The sequence below is a fragment of the Vespula vulgaris genome, chromosome 4 (genome assembly GCF_905475345.1).
Source record: "Vespula vulgaris chromosome 4, iyVesVulg1.1, whole genome shotgun sequence".
Taxonomy (NCBI): Eukaryota; Metazoa; Arthropoda; class Insecta; order Hymenoptera; family Vespidae; genus Vespula; species Vespula vulgaris.
In genome coordinates this window covers 8,507,175-8,529,459 of record NC_066589.1, presented here as the reverse complement: position 1 = coordinate 8,529,459, position 22,285 = coordinate 8,507,175, and the positions used below count along the sequence as shown (strand labels likewise).

Sequence of the window (22,285 nt, the reverse complement as noted above, 5' to 3'; positions counted from 1 at the left end):
TATAAAAAAGGGAATAGATAGAAGATGGAGGGAGTATCGGTATAAATCTTTTCTAAAATCACCGTCCATGATCGTCCTTGAATCCGAATCCCACTTAAAAGAGAGCCCATTGATCTTGGCAAACGAGAGAGAAAGATAGAGATAAAGAGATAGAAAGAGTGAGAAAAATAAAAAAGAGAGAGAGAAAGAGAGTAGTAGCGTTGGTGGTACAACCGAACGGTCCAAGCTCTCGGACATCGGTCCGTTGACGTCTCAAGCGGGAGGGTCGGCCATCGGCGGAGATAACGAAATTAGCTCGGCCGCTAATTTATTTCCTAATTCTCGGACGAGAGCGAGTGGAGGTGTGAAACAGTCATTCCGAGCCCAGTGTGGTATCCACGATAACGGGTCTCGCTGAAGAATAAAAAGGAGAATAAAAAAAGAGAAGAAAAAAGAAAAGGGGAAAAGTGAGAAGGATGGAGAGGCTCGAGAGAAAGAAAGAAGGAAAGAAAGAGAAAGAGAGAGAAGAATGAGGGTTTCTCTCGAGGATGATCGTACGTAAAATAGAAAGAGAAAGAGAAAGAGAAAGAGAACGTGGGCATGGAGAAGGAGATAATGCGTCGAGGCAGGAATGCACGCCCACGTTCACAACGTGTTTTCCTACATTCGTACGGTGGTCACCACGTGAGAACGTGCTAGCGAGCGCGCACGTGGAATGCACCGTTCTGCATACTTTGCGTTACGTACTTATGGATACTCATTGTATATAGGTACTCTCGTATATATGTATATATGCGGGTACATACCTCGTTTCTTCTCTTCCTTTTTATTGTTTTTTCTTTTTTTTCTTTTTTTTTTGAACACGTGCATATCTATATGTACATGTATTATATATATATATATATATATATATATATATATATATATATATGTAGCTATCGGATATTTTCTTTACGACGACTTTTTAATTATCTCGTTTGTTCTCTCTCCCTCTCTCTCTCTCTATCTTTCTTTCTCTATCTCTTTCTTTTTATTTTCCTCTTCCTTTCTCTCTTTCCTGATTTGTTGATTTTATTCTTGACAGGGTAAATATAGGGAAGAAAGATATCATTCCAGGTACTTGTAAATATCATATACAATGTGTCATTCATTAATTATTTTGAAGATCGAGATCGAGATATTAATCCTCGGTAGGGTGACAACTCTTATGCGAACACGATTTAAATTCCGCTTTAAGGGATATGTAAAGGACGTTGCTAAGAGAACTTGAAATTCCGCGGACGTATTATGCAAAATAACGAATCTTTCGTACTGGACAGATACACGCACACATACAGACGCGCATATATATATATACATATATATATATGTGCTTCTTAACGTGCACATATGTATTTGCACGCTGGGGAAAGGAGGAAGAGGATATTATTTCGAGTCACGTAAAATATCATCCATTCGAGCACAGAGCGGATGAATTCAAACCTCAGATTCCACGCTCCTGGTTAACCTCACGTCGGAACTCTAGTTTTCGTTGGAACTCCTGAACTGCGTGCAAAACTCAATATACTTCGCTAGTTCGCAATGATGTGTATCGTACCGTAAAATTCGTCGAAAGATCGTCATCCAAGATCTCGAATGACGGCTAAAGGATTGGCTGGAGAGGGTGCGAAATAAGATGGCTGGGTGAGGGTGAGTTCATAAAGGCTGTTGGGGGTTGAATAGTCAAAAAAATTCAGATGACGTTCGTAAAGGACAACAAAGTTGCAAAAGACGATTACTATCTTCGATTTCTTTGCTATTTCATTATCAAATACATTTGTTCTCTTTATTCTCTACCATCACCATCCCTATCCAACCGCATAACGTTGGTCTCATATTCCAGATTAGTTGGTGCTTAGTGGATATCTCTTTTTATTTCCTTTATTTTTTTCTTATTTTTTTTCTGTTCTTATTTTTGTTTCTTTTTCTCTCTTTTTTTTTGCTCTCTCTCTCTCTCTCTTTCTTTCTCGATTGCATCGTCCAACCAAGAGCCCCATTAAAATTCTTCGAGGCGCTAACTAACGACATTCACGATTATTCCGTTCGAGGGTCCCTTCGAACGCGAGAGGTTATAGCTGCCAGGATATACAGACGTATACCTACTTACAAGCAGACACCACGGTATTGGGTCTGACACGGAAACTCGCTCGTAAATTCCCGGCGAACAAATTTCCAGCATGTGTCGTGGCTATCTTCGGGACAGAGGTTCTCATATGTAGACATATGTCCATGTATTTAATATATATATTTATATATATATGTGTGTGTATGTGTGTAGACATATATCTTAAAAAAGATCAATCCTTCCGATCGTTTCTTTGGAACATTTATTCAAACGTCGTATAAAAGTTTCAATGATTTTATATCGTACATATTTACACGTGCATATTCGTTTGAAAAATTAAATAATTATCGTCAAGCTCTATGAAATATATTATACGTACATAAAAAAAAAAAACAAAACAAAAAACGTATATATTCGATATGTTAAAATTTTTAATAGAATCCAAGCTAAACAACTTCGAGGTATTAAAAAGATTAAAATAAATCGGATTAAATTCATTTTATTTTCTATATCGTTTCTATGAAAGTTAATATCCCGGTTATATAGGAATTATCTAACGGGATCGATGTGAGAACCCCTGAAAGTTGGGAGCGGCCGGCAATCAGAATCTCGTACGCAGTCACACATTTAAACAAAAACACACATCGAGGTGGTACCGAAGCACTACTATCTCAATCCGTACGCAAATGAGCTCTGCCCTCTAAGAAGACGAGACGAGCGGTTCATTCGTGTAAAAGTGTATCTATACACGCAAACTCGAACATACACACAAACATACACACACATATATATATAATGTATCATACATGTATGGGAACGTTTAAATGTATTTGAAACTCGCATATAGCTCGTATCGGTCTCGCGCTTCTTCTCTCGTGGCACGCTGTTGATCGTACTGGTGGTATACACACCAGGAAGACTAGGAGATAGCGGGGAGGTGAAAGGAAGGGGAGGGCAAATCAAAGCCACTCAAAGAAATAACCAGTGCTCATTAAGAGTAATAACCCTCTCCTCGAGCGGTCCGATTGTTTCAAGGGTGTCACACGGATCGTCTCGTCCAGCTGCGATACTGCGTGTTACTTAACCGCGTCTTCCTTATTATATTTTTCGTATTGGTCTCGAGCTGATGGTAGCCATTGATAAAAGAAAGAAAGAAGTAGAGGAAAAAGGGGTAGGGGATAAAAAGAGAGAGAATGAGAGAGAGAGAGAGCAAAAAAAAGAAAAGAAAAGAAAGCATCGAAAAAAAAGAGGAAAAGAACGAATCGTCCTCTTAAGAGACAACAAAGATGATGATGATGATGATGATGATGATGATGATGATGATGACGATGTCTTAAAGAACATCTTACCTCACCACTTGACGTCGAATTCTCCTTTCGTCGAATATTTCTTTCTAAACTGTGCGATTTCGATTTAATTTAATACACCGTCGATCGTTCTAATTCTAGCTAGAAAAATCTTCTCGATCTTAGTCCCTTCGATCTTACTTGCTTTATTATTCCTGATAATCCTCTAGAACGGCCGTCGTTATTCAAACGATAATATCGCGTTTGAAGATACGATAACCAACCGAGTTACACGATACCACTCTCGATACTTTCGAATAGCTAACATAATGAATTTTTTACGTCGTGTACGTGAATGTAAATGTATGTAGACATACTTACACGTACAATCGTTCGTACGAAGGACCACGGAATAACGAAGAACTATATCCATGGCCAATATCATCGAGTTAATCCCACCATTTATTCGTAACACTTTTCTTCGATCTTTACTGCTCTACCCCTTTACTTCTCCCCCTCCTCTCACCCCTCTTCTTTTTTCACATCCTCCCTCCCCTACTCTCTTCCAAGAAGGCGCATCTCTTCGATGACGGCGCATAAAAACGCGGATTATTTTCTCGCAAGATCGAGAATCCTAAACCGTAATCCAAGCCGATGCGAGCTACGAGCTCGGTAGCATTGCTCAAACAGATTCGTCTGAGCCAGAGGTTCTCATCTTTTATCTCTTGGAAAAAAGTAAACGTATCGTAAACGTTCGAAACATTTTCAAAGAAAGGTGGAAGGGAGATCGAAGGGGAAAGAGGGAGAAAGCAAGAAATATCCTTGAAAAAGAAAAAGAAAAAGTCATATATCTTATAGCGATCAAAATACGATCAAACGTTTTTGAAAGAAAATCTAAATCGAATCTAAAAATCATATCGACCAATAGCTCAATTTATTTAGATTTAAAAATCGCGTTTGATGAGCTAATAAAACGTATCGTTTTGAAAGAGAGAGAGAGAGAGAGAGAGAGAGAGAGAGAGAGAGAGAGAAATAGAAACAGACAGACGGACAGACAGACAGACAGATAGAAAAAGATATCGTTCTCCTTGTCTCTCTCGACGAGAACCCTGGGACTTCACTACCGCCCCATCAGGCTCGATAATTACAGTCGAGCGTCGAACGAATGAGCAGGGGTATCATTAACGCTTCCTGTCTCGTAACGACTCCAACGTCGGACACACGATACGCGGATATAAACGTGCGCGTCACCGCGTAAACTCCGAGACTCGACCCGGGGCTAATCGACGTCGATCGTCGATCTCTTCCACGTGTCCCTACGTTTCCGTTTTCCTCTTTTAAACGACAATCGACGCGATATCGCAATGTTACACTGAGAGAATAGACTTTAAAACGATACCCCGCGTAGCGAGTAATCCTCGAATTAGAATTAATCATCGTACGAATAGATACGTCTCTGTTACTTACTATTTCACTCTCTTATTCTGTCTGTTTCTCTCTCTCTCTCTCTCTCTCTCTCTCTCTCTCTTTCTCTGTATAGTGCTCTCCATTTGCTATTCTCTTTCTCTTACACAGAGGAGGCGGCAGGAATTATCCCATCAATGCGTAATGCCCGCCGGCTAGGCTAATAACTACCAATTTACCTGTCTCCATCTCTCTCATTCTCCCAGGCGAAAAACAGGTTCCGCATAAATTCTCCTCCCGTTAGGTCGGCTAACGTTATTATGACACAACTAAGTCGGCACAAATCAATTACATCCGCGTAACTTTCCGGAACTTCGTGAGCTAATCAACCTTTCCCTTTTCCTCCAACTCCCCTCCCCGACCTAACCCCTCTCCCTTCTTTCGATCAAATTAATCCAACGAACTTTCCAAACATGCATGATGGAAAAGTTGATCTCTTGAGATCATTTTAAGAATGACCGTACGTGGTTGAAACGTTTTGAAACAAGGCGTATGAAAGTTATCGTACACTACGTTAAGATTCTTCTAGTTTTTCTTTCCTTTCTCTTTTTTCAAATTAATATTCATAAACGATTATCGATCTGACGTACGGATTGTCACTAGATCCCTCTAAAAGGAACGATTATACGTTTGCTTTCAGTAGCGGCTCAGGGCTTAAGTGGCAGCGTTCACGGTGCCAGTCTGATGTCGCTTCACGTCGAGGGTGGGACGCAGGTGCAGGTGCCACGTTCCCTGATGCAGGCGTTCCTACAACAAGATCCGAATCATCCTGGTTTGGAGACGGTACGTTTGCCAACTCCACCCTGCGATTCGAACGAGAATGTTCAAGCACAGCATTGTCGTGAGGTTGAAACGGAATTGTGTTTGGTTTGTCGACGATGTGGCCGAGCTTATCCCCAGGAGTCAACGCTCCTGGTTCATCAGCGTTCCTGTTACTTGGGTAATCAGCAACGTCGGGGTGCTCTGCGTTTAGTACAGTCTCGTTACGCTTGTACACTTTGCGATCCCGGTAGTAACACACCACAGCGAACGTACACGACCGTAACCGAGTGGCGTCGACACTCTGAGACGCCGCAGCATCGTGCTCGTTTAGAAATCGTTCAAGGACGCCAACAGCAGCAACAGCAACAGCAACAACAACAGCAGCAATTCGGTTATCCCGATCCAAACGGACAAACGGGAAACGAGGAGGCGAATCCTTTGACGGACGAGATGGAGGACGTCGTCAATCAAATCACCCTGTTGGCCGCACGTGCGGCCGCCGAGAGCACGACCGGTCAATCGCAGGGTAACAACGAGAGGGCCAATCAGGACAACAACAACGGACCCGACGCCAAGAGACAGAAACTCGTACAGGAGGTCACCGCACTGGCTGGAGCCCGTTAAAAGGGAAACTCGTCCTTCGATTTTCGCTTTCGGGATAGAAAGAGTGAGTGAGTGAGAGAGAGAGAAAGTAATAGAATGAGAGAGAGAGAGAGAGAGAGAGAGAGAGAAAGATAAAGAGAGTCGTCCATCCATTTTCATCGGGAAGGACATCTCGTCGGGCTCTTATTCGACTCCACCGGCAAGAATTTACATTCTATGCCGATGGAATATTAGTAAAAGCCTTTTCGCACTATTCGGGGCACCGTGGCTTTTTTTTAGTAAGAGGCCCGTTTGCTAACCGAGAGGTACCAAGATGGCGATAGGGCGGACCATAATCGGTCCGAACCCTCTCGTCCTTCCTTCGTTGCGCCCGTACGTTCTTCGCGTGGCTCAACTTGCCTATTATTTTTGTAACGACGTAAGCACGCAGCGCGCCGCCAGTTAGCGCGCTTTAACAAAGTTCCTCCGATAGAAAGAAACGAAACGAATAAGGGATATGTTGAAGAAAGGAAGGAAGGAAGGAAGGAAGGAAGAAAGAAGGAAAGAAAGGAGCGAAGAAGAGAAAGAGAGAGAGAGAGAATTGGTACGAAGTTAGGTTAGAAAAACTCGAAAAATAAGAAAGAAATAAAGATGAAGGATATACGGTGGTCGGGGTGAAAACTTTTTTTTTGCTCTTTTATCACCGGCCATCACGCGGTACGAGAAAGATGAGTAAGAGAAAGCTGAAGAGACTTGAAAGATAGAGAGATAGAGTGGAAGAGAGAAAGAGAAAAGAAAATGGGGCATATACGATGTAAGGGCGCACGAGCGTCGACTAGAAGAAGAAGAAGAGAGAGAGAGAGAGAGAGAGAGAGACACACGGGAGAGATTTGTCCGAGGTGGACTCACTTAAACGTTCCTATGTAAAGTAATAATAAAGATTTAAAAGAAGACAAAAGAGTTATACTAAGAAACAAAAAATGAAAAAAAAATGGAAAAAAAAGACAAAAATTAAGCGGATGAAAGAAAAGAAGGAAGGAAGGAAAGAAGGAAAGAGAAAGAGGGATAGATAGATAAGAAAGAGAAGATAGAAAGAAAGAAGGAAAGAAAGAAAGAGAGAGAAAGAAAAGCACGGGCGGCCAGTGAGAGGGTGCGGCGCAATATGGGGGGTCGATCAACGCACGCACTTTGACTTTGTCGTTTATAGAGAGGACTCTCTGAAATCGGTTTTAACCAATACGTACGTACATTATAAAAAGGAAAAAAAAGAAGAAAAAGAACAAAAAAAAGGACACGTATACATGTATACATGCATATGGACATTACGTATATGTATGTATGTATCTCGCTCTCCTCTTTCCCCACCCCCCTATCCCCCAACACACAAAAATCACATACTCGCATACGAATACACACGTACAACCCTCTCTCTTTTCCTTTCTCTCTAACTTTCTCTATCTTTTCCTCTCTCTCTCTCTCTCTCTCTCTATCTATCTATCTCTCTATCTCTCTCTCTCTTTCTTTCATCCTCCCTTAAAGACCATCCTCCACCCTACCCTCTTTAATTCTATACTCTCCCCCGCCCTCTTTCTCTCGAATAATATAATCGACTTCGGACGGGGAACGCCGTTATTTTCACAACGATCGATCTACCGTCTTATCGATATTATTTATAAACGAAAAGAGAAAGAAGAAGAGGAAGGAGAAGAAAAGACGAGCTTGCGGAACGCATTAAAACGCGTATATATACTATATATATATATATATATATATATATATATATATATATATATATATACACACACATATACATATACATATATATATATGGATGTATGTATACAAACACATAGACTCACATTAACATACATACATACACGGCAACATAACACACGGTACCCTGATCGCTGGGACTGGGTGCCGATTCGAGCGTTCCCTCGTACCGAGCGCGACGCGGAAGGGGAATGGAAAAAAAAAGAAAATGTAAAAAAGGAGAAGCCACGGGTGTGTTCGAAAGCCCATCAACGTGGACACGGCGAAATCTCCTAATCGCCCTACGACAAACAATCCTCCCCTAGTCTCCTCCTCTAATCTTATCGAAATACCCCGCTCCCACCCATCCAATCACCCTACACCTCATCACCACCCACCAACCCTGTCCCCCTTAATACTCTCCCATAACCATCGCCGCCCGGTGCCCCTTGGCGTCGTCGACACGGTTCGCGTTCACGAACAAGACCCAGCAACATGGTTCCTATATTTAATAAAATTATATTTAATAGAGCTAAAGAAATGATTAATAATAATAATAATTAACGATTAATATAATATTACTAGCGACTAACTAATTAATTAACTAACTAATTAACAACTAACTAATAATGAATAATGAGTAATATTAATAATAATAATAATAAGAAGAAGAAGAAGAATAATAAGAATAATAATAATAAGAATAATAATAAGAATAAGAATAATCAGAATAAGAATAATCAGATAAGGATAAGGATAAGGATAAGGATGATAATGATAATGATAATAACAATAAAATAATAATAATAATAATAATAATAATAATAAAATAATAATAATATTAACGATAATAGTAATAATATCGATAGATAATAACGTTAGATATAGATTTTATCTATAGTGTCGTAAGAAATATCGTTTTTTTTCTAGTTCATCATCGATCACGATCGATCGATCGATAAATGATAGAAGTCAACGGACTCGCTGATAGAAAAAAAAATTTCAACTTTTCCCTGTTTTTCTCTCTGTCTTTTGCGCGAGTAAGATTAACGTAAGAGAAGAGATTATTGATGCGAGAGACGAGGGTAACGAGCAGGGTCACGAGAAATTAATTCATATATGATACGATATTGGGCGAGAGAATGTGCAATGGAAACAAAAAAAAATGGATAAAAAAAAAGAAAATTAAGAGTGAAAAGAAATAACGAAAGAAAGCACCGAATTTTTAACCGGACCGATAATACGATAACCGGGCTAACTACTACTATTACTATTAAAAAATACTACTACACTATTACTATTACTATTACTATTACTACTACTATTACTATTACTACTACTGCAACTACTACTCCTACTACTACTATTACTACTACTACTACTACTACTACTACTACAACTACTACTACTACTACTATTACTACTACTACCACTACTACCAATACTACTATAACTATTATTACTATTACTATAACTTACTACTTATCACTTAAATTAATTACGCTCTCGATCGCGGGTTTATCTGTAAAGATCTCTTCGAGAACGACAAAATGATTCACTATTAGAGTCTAAGTTACTATTAAAGGAGATAAAAATACTAGTGTACATTTATATACACATGAACGCACAGAAAAACAGACAGACAGATAGACATACAGAGACGAATAAAGAAGAGAACATACGTACATACATACATACATACATACATACATACATATAAAAACAACACACACGAGGATTACGACTAAAATCGTAGAATTAAGTGCATGACCCACCCCCCACCCCTTATCGCGGGTTGGTTGGGAGGTAAAAAAAAAGAGAGAGAAAGAAAAGCATGGACGAAGAAGCAAAAAAAAAAAGAATTAAAAGCAAAAACGAGATATGAGTCGATAAATAATGAAAACAATACGCGCGCATAGATAGGTATATATATACATATACATATATATATGTGTGTATATATATATATATACATATATGCATATATATATATATATAAATAAATGAATAAATAAGAAATATATATATATATTTAAGTAGATAATATATACATATATATATAAATATAAATATATATATATATGATGTTGTAACGTACTACAATCCTCGCGTGTATTATCCGGAACAGTGACGCGTGTACTCGCGTACGTACGTTCGCCGAAAATGGCGGAGAAGTGTACCAGAAAATAAAGAGAGGGAGGGAGAGAGAGAGAGAGAGAGAGAGAAAGAGAATGATATAAAGAGTTGAAGTATACGAAAGATCTACGAAGAAAAGTAAATAAAATCAAAAATGAAGGATCGAACGTAGGGGATGAACAATCTCGCATCTCGCAATTTTCTTCTTTCTTGAAAATAATTCGCGAGAATGGCCGTTCACTTTGTTTCAGCGAGAGAGAGAGAGAGAGAGAGAGAGAGAGAGAGAGACGTAAAAAAAGAGAAAAAGAAAGATTGAAAATAATTCGAGTAATAAATATTTCTAATTGTAAGATACTAAGAAGCAACTCGTGGTTCCTGTCTGTAAAAGATGCTTTTTTCTAACGTAACGTTGGTAACTCGGTGATTATTAAACAAAATAAATAAAAAAAAAATTGATATATATATATACACATATATATTATATATTATATTTCGATTAGTATCATTATTAATATGAGATCATTATTATTATTATTATTATTATTATTATTATTATTATTATTATTATTATTATTATTATTATTATTCTTATTGTTATTATTATCATCATCATTATTATTATTATTACAATTACGATTGTAGATAACGATATTACATTTATATGTATGTGCTCATATATTTATGATTATTATCATTATTATCATTATTATCATTATTATCATTATTATTATTATGATTATTATTATTATTATTATTATCATTGTCATCGTCATCATCATCATCGTCATCATCATTATTATTATTATTATTATTATTATTATTATTATTATTATTATTATTATTATTATTATTATATTGTAAGACGTTACAGCGTTGAACTAACGTATACATATTAACGATTAACAAAAAAAAAAGAAAAGGAAAAAAAATGAAACATACCTATACACGCACGTACGAGGGGTCGACACACGTCATTTCGGGGGTGAGTCTTCTTCGATAAGTATCATTTACTGATATCGACGCGTTCGTCGGTGTCGTACTAAAAAAAAATGGAAAAAAACGAACAAACAAAAAAGAAAAATGTTACACATACTTTTTTACACTCGTACAAGCACAAACACGAATACGTTCTACTAAAAAAACAACGTACACACGCACACACACACACACACACACACACACAAAATAATCGGAAATGAATCAAACATTTTTAAATCGACTCCCACTCTTTCTCTCTCTCTCTCTCTCTCTCTCTCTCTCTCTCTCTCTCCCTCTCTTTCTCTATTTATCTATCTGTCTATCTTTATCTATATGTCTCTCTATCTCTCTCTATCTATCTCTCTCTCTTTCTTTTTATCTCGGTACCTGGTAACCGAATCAGTCTCTTATGTAACCGATACCTCGCAAAATAGGGCAATTAAATGAAAGAAAAGAATGAAAATGGGGGGAGAGAGAAGAAGGGAGAGAAAGAGAGAGAGAGAGAAAGAGAATGTAAAAAAAGAAATATTAAAGTGAAAAAATAATTACAAAAAAGAAAAAAAAATTTATTAATTAACTAATTAATTAAAAAGAAAAAAAAAGAATAAATAAATAAATAAGAGACAAACAAAGATGGGAAAAGAGAAACCGAAAGGATAGAAAAAGAAAGACGTAGTCCGTGTGACGATTCGTTGTAAGGAGGATGAAGGAAGAAAAAGGAAAAAGTAAAAGAATGAAAGATAAGAAATTATTTATCACGCGAAAATAGTTTCGTCACACACACGCGTCACCTGCGTTAAACATCGTTGTTTCGTCATTGTCGTTGTAAACGTGTCATTATTGTCATCGTCATTGTTATTATTATTATTATTATTATTAACATTGTCATTTTTATTATTATGATTATTATTACGTTTATTATTATTAATATTATTATTATTATTATTACTATTATTATTATTATTATTAGCACGAGGCACGAAGTTCCAAAAAAAAGAAGAAGAAGAAGAAGTAAGAATAACGTATAAAAAAGAAAATAAAAGAAAAAAAGATTAAAAAAAAAGAAAGAGAGAAAAAAAAGCCATGGGAATCCACGATTTTCGAGATTTAAAGACTGCGAGAGGACAAAGCTGATGCACTTTTCGGCACATACAGAGTAAAAGGCGATTCTCACGTGTCGCGTTAAAAACGAAGTATACCGCGTCTATCGAGATTTTCATTTTTCTAATTTCTTCTATCGCGAAGGGCGCGCGTGCGAGAAACGGACGCGCGTTAACACGAACAAAATAAACGCAAATACGCACACACAAACACATAAACGTTCATACTCAGTATAAAAACAGGCGATATACCTTGGTACACGCAAACACGCATACACATGTATACACGTGAACAGACAGACAGCTAGACAAACATTCAGAGACAAATTAGACAGTCGCATAAAACACACGAGAGACTATGAAATATCGAGTTCTGATATTTTTCTCGTGAATGGGTGGGTGGGGATGAGGGGGTACTGGTGATGGTGGTGGTGGTGATGGTGGTGGTGGTGGTGTCGAAAAGAAAAAGAGGGAGAGAGTGAGAAGGCGAAGAAAGGAAATAAATAAATAAAGAAAGAAAGAAAGAAAGAAAGAAAGAAAGAAATAAAGAGGAAGATGGGAAACAACGCGGCTACGTACGTGCGCGTGTACGCTATAAACTGAGCGGTTTTGGCGTTTTGAGTTTCGAGTACGGGAGATTGCGTGATAGAGTAACCGAACCTCGCTACTAGCTGTTCCTAAAATCAACAATTTTGAATGAGTGATGAGCGCGTGCGGATGCGTATATATATATATATATGTATGAATTAAAAATAATAACAAAAAAGTAAGAACGAATGTGGGGGGAAGGAGATCGATTAAGAAAAAGATAAAAAAAAAAAAAGAAGAAAAAGAAGAAAAAAAGATAGGGAGGGAGGAAGGAAGGGAGGAAGGAAGGAAGGAAGGAAAGATAAATAAGGAAGAAACTGAAAAAGAGAAAGAGAAGATAGAAAAGGAGGGAGGATTAATTATATAATACAAGAGAGAGAGAGAAAAAAAAAACATTGCGATTATCCTATTATTGCGTTGCCTGACTTAAACATAAGCGTGGTGTTAAGCGACGCATATCTAATCATCCTCGTGGCCAATCCTCGAACGCGAATCGATTCTCCATTTTCTTTCTCGAGATCACGAGTCTCATTCATGGATTTTCAATCGTCGATTTGATTATACGTTCGTCGATAAATAGGCTGCGAGGACGATCTGAGGCGTCGTCGAGCTCCGACGACGATATAAAATCTTTTTTACTTTTTTTTTTCCTTCGTCTTTCTAATCTCTGTTGAGTTTCTATTGAAATGTGTTAAATCCGGCTATTTGTATTATTAATCAGATTGGTTGCTTGTACATGAATATTGCGATAACTATTATTATTATTATTATTATTATTATTATTATTATTGTAATTACTACTACTTGTACTACTACTACTATTACTACTACTACTACTACTATTATTATTATTATTATTATTATTATTACTATTATTATTATTATTACTATTATTATCATTATTATTATTATTATTATTATTATTATTATTATTATTATTGCTATTGTCATTATTATTACAATATTATTACCGCTATATATATATATCAACAGGGATATATACATATATATATATTAATTGCGAAACGATTGCGAATCATTGCCGGCCGAGTCGCAATTTATAGATGTAGCAAGGAGAGCAATCGATTATCTGTTTGACGAGAGCGACGAATTTTTGATTGAATATTTAAATTAATGATAAACAAATGGAAAAGAAAAAAAAAGATTCCATAGATCGACAAAAAAAAAAGAAAAAAGATAAAAATACACGAACAAACGAACACGAACAAACACACATAGAGACACACGGACACATATACGCACGCACGCAGCAGATACATACCTACGCGTAAGAATACGCGCGCACACATAAAAAAAAACTCTACACTAACACAGACAGACACGAACACGCGCGCAAGAAACACGATGCAGAATTAATAGCGGATACTAGTTGATAAACGATAGTGATTAATTCTTGTGAGAGATTGCCATGTGTATATCTATATGTACTCACTAAAATCGGGTTAAAGAAACCCCCGGTAAGGCTCGCGGCGAGAGAGTTAGCCTTTTTTCGCCGAGAGACTTTGCGAAAGCGACTTTGTAAACGGGGGTTTAAGCACTCGAGAAAACGCCGGCCCAAGAATCCCGACGACGTTGGTGTCCGTGACTGCTTTGTCGTTCTATTTTAAATTACTACCTCTCTCACTCTCTTATTCTCTTCTCTCTCACGCTCTCTCTTTCTTACTCTTTCTTTCTCATCGTCTCTCTAAATATTCGTGCAACGCGTAATACATATATCGATTCGGAAATTCAAAACAAAAATTTAAAAAATGAAAGAAAGAAAGAAAGAACGAAAGAGAGAGAAAGAGAAAAAGATATATATATATATCTTATAAAGAGAGATAGAGTGGGGGGGATAGAGAGAGAGAGAGAAAGAGAAAGAGAGATTAGAAAGAGAGATAAACGAGAGAAACGAGTTTCCGTTCGTCGTAAAATGAAAAAAATGATGACTATGACAAGATTAAAGATTAAAAAAAAAGAAGCAAAATAAAGAGAGAAAGAGAGAGAAAAGAAAGAAATGCATGTGCATAGTTCAAGACATATACATACTTACAAGGGGAAAAAAAAGAGAAAAAGGAAAAGAAAAGAAAAGAATAGAAAAGAAAAGGATAAAAAGACAAAGAAACACACTCATAAACCTCTCCTCTACCCCTTGTTCTCCTCCTCCTCATCCTCCTCCTCCTTCTTCTCCATCTCCTCATCCATCTACACCTCCCTTCTCTATACATACCTACAAAACATAAATGTGCAATACCTGATAATACCTGGGTATCAAAAAAAAAAAAATTATAAGAAAAGAAAAGAAAGACAGAAAAATAAAGAGAAGAAAAGAAAAGAAAAAAAAACAAACACAAGAAAAGGATCGGTCCTATGCTCGTCGATACGATTAATCGATATCATGAAAAAATTTTCCAAATTTATTACAAAGTTTAACACGAAACGTCAACTTTCGTTTACGTTTCTCCGGAAGGCGTCCATGTCCTTTTTGATTTTTTTCTAAACGTTCTGAGTTACGTGGCAGGAAAAGAAATGACGAAAATATTTTTACGAACGAGTAAACCGAAAGAAAAAGAAAAAAAGAGACGAAAGAGAGAGAGAGAGAAAGGAGAAGAGAAAGATGCAGAGAGAAAAAGAGAGAGAGAGAGAGAGAGGAAAAGAAGATGGGCGTCTTCGATCGTCCACGACGCGATTCAAGCTTCGATATCCTATAAACTTACGATAGAGAGTCATAAAGTTGCTATTAGAGTTATAAAGTTCACCGTAGATTCTCGATGTAAGGTCCTACGAAGGCCAAAAGGGTCGCGTTCTTTCAAGGACATGTTGAATATTCCCAATAAATCTAAATCTCTCTCTCTCTCTCTTTCTGTCTTTCTGTCTTTCTGTCTTTCTGTCTGTCTGTCTCTCCCTTTCTCTCTTTCTCTCTCTCTCTCTCTCTTTCTCTCCTTCTCTCTGTCTGTCTGTCTCTTTCTCTCTCTCTCTCTCTCTCTCTCTCTCTCTCTCTGTCTCTCTGTCTCTCTATTTCTCTCGCGAGTAAACGCGATATCTCTCTTTTACTCTCATTCTTTTTCGGTCTAATTTGAAAATTCTCAATTTACTTTCGATTCACGTAAATTTTGAAAAAACGATAAAAGAATAATTTTTCGATCGGGTTATGAGATTGAGAAAAGAAAAGGATAGAACAAAAAATTGATTGATAAAATCGAATAAAAAAGAGAAGAGAAAGAACAGGATAGGTGGGTGATTGGGAGGGAAAAGTTAAGGGAAAAACAAAAAAAGATTATTGGCAACAATTCCAAAAGAGATAACGATAACGTATCGACGGGCCGCGTGCCGTCGACTGTGTGTACCTGTGTACGTGTTAAAAAGATTTAATTCACGAAAGAACGAGAGAAAGAAAGAGAGTGTAAGGATTGTCAAACGAAAAAAGAAAAATGAGAAAGAGAGAAGAAGTTGGTCGAAGGGGAAAAAGAAAAAAGAAAAAGCAGAGGGAAAGAAAGGAATTAATAAATAAATAAATAATAAAAGATTTAAATAAAGGATTGAGAAAGGTGAAAAAGAAAAGAACGGAAGCGATCTGACGCCATCGTCGTACGGTCGACGGGTACGGTGCAATCATGTTCCTATTAGGTTTCATATCTAAGCGAGTAAATAATTATACCAGTAAATATAATGATAATGATGAAGGATACGATGATATTATATATATATTATTGGATATATATATATATTATTGGATATATATATATATAGATATATATATATATATATATACATACGATATAATTATAATAGTATGTAGTCTGTGACACTACAAAAAAGTTTCTCCTCTCCCTCTATCCCACCTTCCTTGAGATCGAATGAAAGAAAGAATGAGAGAAAATGAAATGAAATGAAAAGAATAGAAAGAATACAAGCGTTTTTTCCCTTTATATGCATGCATATATATATATATATATATATATATGTATGTATGTACGAATACCAAACATTTATTCTTCCTTCTCCCTCATCCCTCGTCATTCTTATTCACGATGAAATCTGCGAAGGAAGTTTTGTTATTATCGTTCTTTTTTCTTATCTTTTATCAATTTATTTATTTATTTTTTAAAGTATGTTCAACGAACATATTACACTGGTCGAAGCATCGATAACTTTAATTATTGATTTTCATATTAAAAAAAAGAAAATGTATATATATATATACATATTCATACACCTATACAAATTTAAGATTGATTTTATTCGTAACTCTTCTGTTAATAAATGATCAGATTATGTTTAGCCGAAAGGACAATTGTGAATTTCGATCAATCGAAATCAATATGAAATATCTCGTTTCCGTGATTTGACAAAATTCAAAGTAGATATATATATATATATAGTCATATATATACATATATATATAAATATATATACATACACAATCATGGTACGTGGATCAGGACGACCTTACGGGCGAATGAATTTTCATACGCGAACGCCGCTCGATTACATTCGGATTTCGTTTTATTTCCGGACGAAGAGAGAGACGCTTCCATTTCCACGAGAGAGACCAACCACTGCTCCGTTGATGGGGATATTAGTTCGGATAACGATTTGCATAGAAACGCGAAGCACGGTCGTTCGAACTACCGATGATGTCGAACTCTCGCAATAACGTTGATTCTATCTGGCTTTATCACGATCCTGAGCATTCTTTTGTATTATAATATAGCCAAGTGAATATACGTGAATTATATACACATATACGTATGTGTATGTGTGTGTATACGATATATATTTATATATGTACACCAATCGATATATGTACTCTCATTTGAATTCTGATTACTTCTCTTAAAATTTCTAATCTCATCGAATTACATACGAGTACGTCGATCGATCGATACGTTTTCTCTTTTTCTTTTTTTTTTTTTTCTTATTTCAATCCGATTTCGCATCACATCACGAAACATTTTTAAATTAATCGAAATTTTCTCACCGATGATGAATTTTCTTTTATTCGAACGATCATTATTCCAGTCGAATTATTCGACCTTCTTTTTAATATTATTTCGAACGAGATCTTCGAGGAGAAGGAACATCTGCGAAAAATTGACGTTAGACAATATGGTAAGTATTAAATTTTTATCCAATGAATACCTGTCTTGATGATATTTAATATTGATTAAAAAATAAAAAAAAAAGAAGAAAGAAAAAAACGGAAAAGTATGATTATACTTATCTACAAAAATTATATGGATAATAAATAAAATTGAAATGGAAAAGAATTAGTTGATAGAATGCTTACAATTAGTGATAGACGTCGATCTAGCGAGACGTTCACTATGCTTCACGACCTTATTGCGACTGAGACATTTAAACAAAACGAAAGGAATATACGTATCTATATTGAACTGAAGAAATCAAAACAAGCCATAATCATCGATGGTAAACATCAACTACGAGTATTTTCAAATAGTAAGTATGAACTTTTACATTTTTAACATATACCTAATAAATTAATAATATACAAATAAATATATATATATATATTACATAATTTTTTTTTATATAATATATTCGAAAAACAAACGTTTCATTAAAGTTCACCTTTTGTTATATAAAGATAAAATCATTTCGACGAGTATTATTCCTTCATCTTGCTTAATATCCCTATTGTATAATATAAAAATAGTAATTGAACAAAATAAGAATTACAAAATACGGGACTCATTCTTCGATAAATAAATAAGCCGTATTACGTATACAATATATTGTATATTGTACAATTAGAAAATTTCTCGATATCGCAATTAACGGGATAATAAATTAATAATATATAAATATATATATATACATATTAATTAATTTTGTTTTAAACGTATAATTAAAAAAAATTTATGCTCTTCTATATACACGTGAAAATGATTCCAACGACTATTACTCCTTTCTCTTCCGTTCTATTCTTATATATATAATATAAAAATAATAGTTAAAAAGAAAAAAAAAAGAAAAAAAGAAAGCAAAGAAAATAAGAAGAATATAAAACTCATTTTTTAATAAATAAATAAATCATATTGAATATACAATATACATCGAACATATAGGAAGTTATTCGATCTAGCGATTAATGGAGAAACGGAGTATAATAGCCAAAGGGCAGATTCCTAATAGGGGACAATGGCGTGTCCTCGCAAAGCCGATAGACTTGCGACATAATAACGTCATAACGACGTTATTCGCGATCCATTTAATGCGACCAGGCAAATAATAGTACGATTATACTCGATAGGAATAAATAGGATTGTTGGCTTTGATGACAATAATTGACAATCGTATCTTTTACATATTCCATATATTGATCGGTCTTTCTCATTTATAAATATAAACGTTTATTTTTTTCTTCCATTTCTATTTTTTAATTATGGTTAGTTAGAGGGACGTACTCATCATACGAGGTAAGTATAAAATTTATCCAAAGAAATTCCATTGGACAATTTAACGACGCCGTATATTCTTGAAAGAAAAATATGAACCTCTCTCTCTCTCTCTCTCTCTCTCTCTATTTCTCTATCTATCTTTCTTTCTGTCATGCGTTATATGGCGAGAAAAATAATAAAAGAAACGAAGAGGAACAGAAAAAGAAAGAAAGAAAAAAAGAGAGAGAGAGAGAGAGAATGAAAACAATAATGTCATGGCAAAAGTAATATCGCGTATTCCCAAGGAAATTCGCACATAATGCGTCCAACTTAACTTTCATTTCTTTACACTCTGAAGCAAAGAATGAGAAAGGTAGAAAAAAAGAATAAAAAAAAAAAAAAGAAAGGAGGAAGGAAAAAGAAGAAAATCTTTCGCCAAAAATACTGTAAGAATGTTCGTGGCTTGTTTGAGTTGTACATAAAAAAAAAGAAAAAAAAAAGAAGAAGAAAATAATAACAACAAGTAAAATGTAAAAACTATTCGATCGTTCGCAAGAAAAGAAATATATATGAAGATTACTTTCCCCTTGAAATAATTTCGTTGTTATCATGTCCGTCCGCAATTTTCAATTCATATACATATATACATATACATATGCGTGTGTATGTATACCTAATCCGAAAATTCTTCGATGCGGGAAAGGAATAGAGTACCTAGTAATAAAAAACGATGAAATTCGAAGAGAAGGTAGAAGGTATCGTTTAGAGAAGAAGGAGGAGGAGGTAGAGAAGGAGAAGAAGAAGAAGAAAAAGAAGAAGTAGAAAAAGAGTCAGGGTTGATGGAGTTTGGAGGGGATGTGACCCTAGCCTCGATGGATCTTCGCGAAGGTGGAATTTTAGTATGTAGATAGGTGTGTGGGTAGACACGCGTGTTTGTATAAGTCGAGGAAAAGATAGCAGGAAAGAGTGATATGTATCCCTCTACACATATATATATAGGTATGTATGCGTGTATCTAAGAGAGAGAGAGAAATTCAGTCACCCACAGCCACCCTCGAAGAGTGTTTGCTCGCGAGATGGAACGCAAATTAGGTTTGGACGGGGATCGAACTCCGCTCGTATCGAAATAAAGGCGGTACGTAAAATATACGGCAGCCGTAACCTCTCCTATAGAGAGAGGGGGTGGGATAGGGTGGTTGGGTTGGTAGGGTTTGGGTGATGGGCGGAGTTGGTGGGAGAAGACAGCACCCTCAACTTTAAGGCCTTATTCTCACTGAGAAAACGAACGAGACAGGTCGTCTTCTTATGCTAACTCCTATCTTCGTCTACTCTTCCACGAAATTTGTCTGGAGCGAAAAAAAGAAGAAAGAGAGAAAGAGAGAGAGAGTCCGATTTCCAAGCAAATGCGATCTCGTTCAATTTCTATCTTAATTTATCAATAGTTATCGGAGAGGTAAAAAACGTAAGAGATGTTACAACGATGTTATAATAAAGATTCTCCTTGAGATTGGTTATTTCAGACGATTAGACGTAAGTACGTCGAAATATTCGCGTCGTGTCAATTACGTGAAAAAAAAAAAGAGAGAGAGAAAGAAAAGAAGGAAAAAAGAAGGAAGAAGAAAGGAAGAAGAATAAAAGTTATATAAACTTTAATCAAATCGCTTTTAAACAACGATACACTCGATCAGTGTATCTACTACATATTTCGACTCGATAAGACCGCATATAAGTCTGTTATATCTATAGATTTATATATACACACACACATATATATATATGTACATATATATATAAGCATATGTGTATGTATATATATATATATATACATTTATATATTATACCTATATGTACATATAAGTATAGTATATCCGCAGTTACCAGGAGGTCGTATCTTCTCGTTAGCCGCGCGACGAAGCTACCCAACTCGGTAGAGTCACGTTTTTAATTTCTGCCGGCTTGGCTTTAGTTCATTTTCACACCCTTACCCCTTCCCACCGCTGTCCCCTCTCTCTCTCCTACCCCTACCCTTCACCTCTGGCCTATACTGCTCTTGCTGCTGCTGTTGCTGTTACTGTTGATGCTCGTACTGGTACTGGTACTGGTACTGGTACTGGTACTGATGTTGATGCTGATGCTGGTGCTAGTGCTGGTGCTGTTAATGCTGCCGCTGCCAAAGACTCGTACACGATGGCGAAACGTAACGATACCGGTCTCTCCTCTCCCAGTCCTCATATACAATACCTCTACGTACATACCTACATATGTGTGTCTAATAAGTAAATAATAACTCGTTCCGCCACATAACTCCTGCTACTCCGAGAATCATCGTATAGGAGAAAAGGGATCCTCCTCCGCGCTCGTCGCCGTAATTAATATGAATTCCCTTGGACAGGACGATGGTACTACATACATAGGGCGCATCACCGGATCGTTTACCGTGAAGAATGATCTCATAAAGAGGCGTAAAGTTCTCGTCTTAAGAAGAAGAAAAAGAAGAAGAAGAAGGAGTACCTTACTTCTCTTTGCGATTCTCTTCTTCGTATCGAATTCTCAACGCTGTTTTTGATTCAAAGCTCTTTAATGATTCGAGATGATAAAGAAGATGGAAGAAAGTAGGAAGAAAGAAGAATACGATAAGAAAGGAAACAAGAAAGAAATTACTATATAATTGATAAGTAAATAAATTTTCGTTATGAATTTTTATTGGAATGATATTTAAACGAAGGCTTATCCTTATATTTATACAAATTATATTTTTAATATAAGATTAAATATAGAATAATCGAATATATTATTCATAATAAGTGTAATAGATCTTCGGAAGATTAGTACAGTATAATTGTATCCAATACTTTATTGGTAATAAATATATCTGAGGAAAAAATATGTTTTCAAATTTTTTCAAGTTAACCGGACGATTGTTAGAAAGAGAACAAAGGAGAATAAGAAAGTAAAAGAAAGGGAGAGAGAGAGAGAGAGAGAGAGAGAAAAAGAAACGTAGAGAGAGAAAGATAGATTTTATAATAGTGAAAAGCAGCATATTGCGCGTGAGACCCACTAGATAATACCAAGTATGCATACGAAGAGGAAAATAAAACGTAGGTGAATAAGGGTTGGCAGAGGTATCTTCTGGCATGTATGAATACGTAGACG

The 22,285-nt window shown here is 36.0% G+C and overlaps 1 protein-coding gene across 11 annotated transcripts in view; it reads left to right on the top strand.

Annotated features, from left to right (window-relative positions):
* LOC127062981 (zinc finger homeobox protein 3) overlaps positions 1 to 16,333 on the top strand; it is a 299,436-nt gene extending 283,103 nt beyond the window's left edge. For 7 of the 11 annotated variants that reach the window (XM_050992048.1, XM_050992044.1, XM_050992045.1 and 4 more), the window contains one exon: positions 5,474 to 16,333. In XM_050992048.1, the coding sequence (XP_050848005.1) occupies positions 5,474 to 6,219 (746 nt within the window). In that variant the 3' untranslated portion in view covers positions 6,220 to 16,333. The remainder of the gene's footprint in view (positions 1 to 5,473) is intronic. The other 4 variants (XM_050992056.1, XM_050992055.1, XM_050992051.1 and 1 more) reach the window with 3 other exon arrangements.
* Positions 16,334 to 22,285: the final 5,952 nt, after the last annotated feature.